Source organism: Canis lupus, chromosome 11 (assembly GCF_048164855.1).
Source record: "Canis lupus baileyi chromosome 11, mCanLup2.hap1, whole genome shotgun sequence".
Taxonomy (NCBI): Eukaryota; Metazoa; Chordata; class Mammalia; order Carnivora; family Canidae; genus Canis; species Canis lupus.
This window is the reverse complement of record NC_132848.1, coordinates 9,572,205-9,578,204: the sequence shown is the minus strand read 5'-3', so window position 1 is coordinate 9,578,204 and position 6,000 is coordinate 9,572,205. Positions and strand designations below refer to the sequence as shown.

The window sequence follows — 6,000 nt, the reverse complement described above, 5'->3', positions numbered from 1 at the left end:
AGCCTGCTTCTCCCTCTGCCTGGGTCTCTGCCTCTCTGTGTCTCTCATGAATAAAATCTTTTTAAAAATCAAAAGGTGAATTTTACACACACGTTCTTCAAGAAACTCTCCGTTTATTCATACTCACGAACCTGCTATTCTGCAAAGTTCCTCAAAGGTCATGAGCCATCCAGTCATCAGGTCGGAGGAGATGGAGCTTATTGGGCTGGTTCCCTGGGTCATGTGACCAAGGTGGGGGTGGGGGGAGTCGAAGGGGAAGGGGAAGGCCAATGTCACAACAGTATCCCCTGCACGCGCTCAGAGAGAAAACGGCACACCAGCTACAACAATGAGAATCTTTATGCACAGGTCTGTAATCAGTACAATTCCTCGGAACAACAATAGAGATCCGGAAAAAAAGGAATACACGGTTTCAAACAGTGACAGCCCAGAGGTCAGCATTACCAACTAGGTGTAAATCATCTGGAGGCTTTTGTAAGAGAATGGAGGTGCAGGAGGTGCAGGAGGTGCAGAAGCGTCGAAGGAGTCCACTCCGTGCACAAGGCCCGACCAGGGACAGGGCTAAAAATAAAGAAACGGCCACTGGCAAGTGCTTCTGGTGCTTGCACCCAGTGTCCAGGGCATGGCGAGGATGATGAGTCCAGGCTGGTCTTCACACATGCTGCGTGCTAGCGGCTACTGCACACGTCCCCGTTTTCTAAAGTAGGCAAGGTTCCAAAATTAACCGATTCACGCTGCGATTACATGGTAGGATGCATGCACGTTATTGGTACATAGAGTGCTTTGATGGAAATCCGTCGGTTTTTAAAATCCTGACAAGGCCATGGTGCCCCCTCAAAGGGCTAGCATCCTTTCATTTCCTCATTCTTTCATTTGGGATCCATACTTACTCCAAAGCATGTGCCATCTCCTTTATCCCTCCTCCAGAAAGACCAACCCCAGGGAATGGGGCAGAGGGGACACGTGCTGCTGAGGCTAAGACACCCCGCAGACAGCAACAGCACCATCCTAAGGACGGTGGCAAGGGGCCTCCACCTCCCTCCCCACCTCCCTGAACCCAGATCCTTGGGGGAGCAGAGAGCTGACTCAAGAGAAGAAGGAACAATAGTCTATTCGAGGCGGACAACCCCCAAAGGGATGAATCTATTCTGACTCACGTGGACGGGGGAGGAGGAAAGAATAGAAGGTGGCATCATTGTTATCTGTAAAGTTTTAGCAGATGGAAGAAAATCATGTCATGTGCTTAACTTTGGAAACTCAGCAGAGGGTCCCACTCCCTGGGGGTGGAATGCAAAGCAAGCCCAACATTCCACCTACGCCCTTCCCAAGACAGAGGTGGTGGGCACGGCTGCTTTTTAAGCAGCGGCATGCTAACTTCAGATGGCACAGAATTCCAGACCGAAACCGCAATGACTTTTTAGTCATATTTTCCATCTTCAGTTCCTTTGGGGGTATAAATACCACAGAAGGGATTAAATGGCTTTTCTCACTGTATGTCATTCTTGTGTTTTCTGTTCAAGAGAGCCCACACAACTGCATTCTCCATTATAAAAATTAATACGTCTCGTAGTAAAAGCCCTCTCTAAAATTATAGCTTTGGTTTCAGGATTGGCAATCCAATTAGCTCAAATTCGCATCGACTACATCAACAATATGCCTGCAAGCGTGGCCACGGTCTTTCAGAGATGAGGATAAAGACGCTGAGTCTATGCTTCCAATGATAGTAAGAGAAGGGGACTGAGGAGTGAGACTTTGTTCGAACAAATGACAGCTGCACAAAGCATCTTTAAAATGAACTACCTTTTTGGGTCGAAAGGTTAGAGCTGGTTTTGTGAAATGCCATCTCAGGCCTCTATGACATCTGGAGAAAGGTCCTCTGAGTCTGGAGGGAGCGTAGTGAATGGCTTTCCGGGCTTGGTTTTTAGAACCTATGTAGCCAATGCATCTGTGCACAAAGAGCATTCAATCCGCCTATTGCGCCGGGGGACACGTGACTTAAGTCACGCTGAACAACCAGGAGTATTTACCTTGAGTGTCTGAAGTGCTGCTTCACCTCCGTTGTGACTCAGAGCTCCCATCTGCATAGTGGAAAGAACAGGTGCTGTCTCTGACCCGCTGGGACCGGGGGAGAGGTGGGTAAGAGAGAGCTAGAAAGCACTAACGCCTTCTCCAAAGAAAGGCAGTGTTCAAGTAACAAAGTACTCCACAAAGTACTCCAATCAAAGAAGCACAAAATTCAAGTAACAGAGTGGCAGGTGCTGTGTTCTGGCTTTTGAGCAGCAGAGGCCTCACCGCATCTGCCGTGAAGAGCTGGTGGGTAAATGAGCCGCGTGGACCAGCTCCGTGGAGAGGCCACCAAGTCATCCTACCACGGAGGACCATGACTCTTCTGAAGAGGAGAGAATGAACCTTGGGAAAAGCTTAGTGGAATCAGCAAGCTGCTCAGGGCGATTGTTTAATGCATATCCAGTGTGTGTTCTCTGCATAAGATCTTCAAGTTGGTGGGCCAACCTAAATTTCAACAGATAGAGGTTTTCTTCATTTTGCAGGTAGAAATACAAAGAAAGGCTATCTACATTTTTCTCTTGCACTTCAGCATAAGAATTAAAAAAAAAAAAAATCTTGAAACTGGCTGAAGGGAACTATTAAAAGACAAACTCACACACACAAACATTCCCCCAGTGGGGCAGGAAGAGGAAAACTGGGAAGTTTTTTGTTTTTGCAACTAAGACACTTACTTCCTTTTCACAGTTTCTGTTCTAGCAAGCTAGTGTGTGCATGCTTGAGGATCGGTTAACACCCAGAGAACCAGAAGGTTTGGGGGAGCGGTGTCCCAGGGACCGCGAAGGTTCTCAGAATGGGAAGGAGGAAGAGGAGGGGTCGATAGCCTAGAGACACGGTTGTCTAAACAACTCACAATGAAAAATTGGGAAAACTTCACACTTTAAAACTACGGTATTTATTCTGGCCACAAGAATTTGCTGGATCAGTTATGGGTGGGCGGGGAAAACACACCCCGTTCTGGCTCCCCTTAGGAAAGGCCCATTTCCCATGTTTACAGATTGGTGTTCATCTCTGAACCGATCTACTCGTTTCCATTGGACAGCTACGACTGTCTCGGAGCCATTCAGCCGGAACCCCTCCACCACCAGGAGAAGGTGCATCTACGTGGAGCTTGAGGCCCGTCACCGTTTCTTAGTGCTGCTGTTGCCGCCACCAGACTTGCTGAAGCTCCTGCTCATGTGGGGAAAGTGCACGGTTGGGGTTCTTTCCGTAGGACCATATAACCCCAAATTCCTGGCAGTGGCTGACTTGCGCAGTGGTTTGACGCTGGGGAAAGGGCTAAAGAGGGGCGCTTTCGGGTGGCCGCCCTGGGGGGGTCTGCTTGCGGCTTTGTGCTCACCAGGGGCATCGGGCTCTGGGAAGTGCTGCGGGCAGGGCGGGCGTGCCTTGGGCTCGGGGTCTGCAGCAGCATCCCTCTGCTTCAGCTCCAAGGCCTCTAACTTCACCTGGACCGCAGACACGTCGGCGTCGGCCTCCCCAAAGGCTGGCTCCGGAGACTGTCCTTCGATCGTCCTCCCGGCGCTGCCTTCAGAGCAGCCGCCGTCTCCTCCTCCAGCTGTGGCTGCACAACTGGACGGACCCTCTGCTGCCCCCGGGCCGCTCGTCTTGCCACCCTCGCTCTGCTCCTCTATCAGCCCGACGGTGTCCCCGCAGCCCAGCTGACTCTTGGTCCTCGTCATGTTCTTTTTGTGGACTCGGATGTGGGTCCTCCAGGGCGAATTGAGCTTTGTCTTGAGGTCTTCATAGGGGACAGGAGACGTCTTGCCTCCCGTGTGACCGGGGATGTGGATGACCGCGTTCTTGGCCGGCCTGTTGGACATTTTCATCTTCTTTCCTAGAAGAAGGTGGTTGATAACTGGAGAGTTGTTTACCTGAGACGGGAGAATGCTGGTCACTGGCCCTTTGTCTGGAAGAAATGGTGAAAGGTTGTGTGAAACGCACCGCAGAGGACCCGGCCGTCGGGGCGCAGGAGTCACGCGGGGCTTGGCCCCCCCAAGCCCACCCAGGTCTTGCCCCAGTTTGGACAGAGTCACGTGACTGAAGGCAACAAACACTGAATTCAATTGTGGAGCCTGGACTACCTAAGTCCCTCCTCTTCAAAGAGGAGGACAAAGAGGCCAAGGATACGGAAGGGGCAGGCTCACTGAAGTACGGACACCCTACTGTTCCTTAGCACGAGTTTTGGTCTCCGAGAAACCACCTCAGAGGTCTTGTTTCTAGAAATGCTTAGAAGGCTTTTTTAAAAATAAGTCAAACTCCATGACCATATGGATTATCAGCTGTTAGCTTCGGAGAGGTAGGAAAAGAACACCCGGTGCATTATGGAGTGAGAGACAGCAGGATGGGAGAAGTGAGAAGAAGGTGGTAAAAACGCAGTGAAATCACTGCTCCCTGGCACCTGGTCCTAAGAGGGGAAAAGCGCTCCGCGTCCTCAATGGACTTTGAAGGCTCAAGCACACATGGCCCCAGAGATGACAGCGGCGGGCAGACGGCCCCACCAGCTCTGTGTGAACGAGCTTCCTCCAGACGTCCGCGTCACCCGGATGAACTCCCTTCTACAGCTTCTCGACTGCTGTCACCTACCTCTGGTCACACTCCAATCCTTGTTGAAAATATTGGCAAGTGTCCCCTCTTCACCCCGTATCTTACTAGTCCCCCCCCAGTTACTTTACTGTTTCTCTGACTGACCCAACTCCATCCTAAACCTCGGCACTCGGACCTACTTTTCCTGAATAATCTTTAACTCTCCTATCCTTCTCTTTGACTCTTCTAGCTCTCAGGCTCTCAATATCGCTACCTGTGGTACTAAATCAAAGAGACTTTGGTTCTTCGATCTTTCAAACTTCCCACACGTAAGCCCTCGTCTATCTCTGGGTCACCGACGCTCCTACCAAGCTACATGCGTGGCTGGCCACGGGGACTCCTGTCTCAGCAATAACCACACATTCTCAACATCCCTACGCCTTTAGACATAGCAAAATCCCACAACAAATCGTGTTATCTTTCCCCAAAGGGGGGGGTGGTGGAAATCACACAGACATGTGAACAGAAAGCTCTCCAGATTCATTAACTCCTATTTCGTTGGGTCCTCAAAGCCACTGAACAATCGTCTTCTTTCCTTCTTCCATCCAATAACTTGCTCAAATCTGTATTATTGTTTCCCCTCTCCCACCTTAGTCCCTTAACTTACTCCCAAGCAAACCACTTTTCCTCCAATAGCTCCATAAAAACAGAAGCTATCAGGTTCAAAAGGCCCGGACTGGGACACTTGGGTGGCTCAGCGGTTGAGCATCTGCCTTCGGCCCAGGGCATGATCCTGCAGTCCTGGGATCAAGTCCCACATCGGGCTCCTTGCATGGAGCCTGTTTCTCTGTCTGCCTGTGTGTGTGTGTGTGTGTGTCTCTCATGAATAAATAAATAAAATCTTTAAAAAAAAAAAAAAAAGAAAAAAGGCCAGGACTTCCTGTCCTCCCTACCCTGGGAAGCTGGTCCCTCAACCGCCATCCTCACCACCTTCCTTTACTTCTCAGAAGCTGAGGTCAAGTGCAACCTCTCCCACCAGCACTGCTAATCCTATCATCTACCATCACCTCTAAAAGCTTGCTGCTCAAAGTGTGATCCCCACCCAGCAGCACTGGCATCACCTGGGAGCTTGCTGGAAATGCATAATCTCAGCCCCACCCCAAACCTGCTGACACAGATTCTTCATTTTAACAGATCCCCCAAGTGATTTACATGTGCACTGAAGTTCAGAAGCAATGCTTTAGAACTTTGCCATTGAGCAAGCAATCTCTCCCTAAAAAGAACCAAATAAACTGTGATCTAGACAAGAGTCAGGAAACTTTTCCTATAAAGGACCTGACTGGGGGACGCCTGGGTGGCTCAGAGGTTGAACATCTGCCTTCAGCTCACAGCGTGGACCCCGGGGTCCCGAGT

At 50.4% G+C, this 6,000-nt stretch overlaps 1 protein-coding gene across 9 annotated transcripts in view; it reads right to left on the bottom strand.

Annotated features, from left to right (window-relative positions):
- Window positions 1-321: 321 nt before the first annotated feature.
- Window positions 322-6,000, bottom strand: part of TBC1D30 (TBC1 domain family member 30) — an 84,311-nt gene continuing 78,632 nt past the window's right edge. For 6 of the 9 annotated variants that reach the window (XM_072843132.1, XM_072843123.1, XM_072843124.1 and 3 more), the window contains one exon: window positions 322-3,970. In XM_072843132.1, coding sequence (XP_072699233.1) covers window positions 3,186-3,970 — 785 coding nt within the window. In that variant the 3' untranslated portion in view covers window positions 322-3,185. The remainder of the gene's footprint in view (window positions 3,971-6,000) is intronic. The other 3 variants (XM_072843125.1, XM_072843128.1, XM_072843130.1) reach the window with 1 other exon arrangement.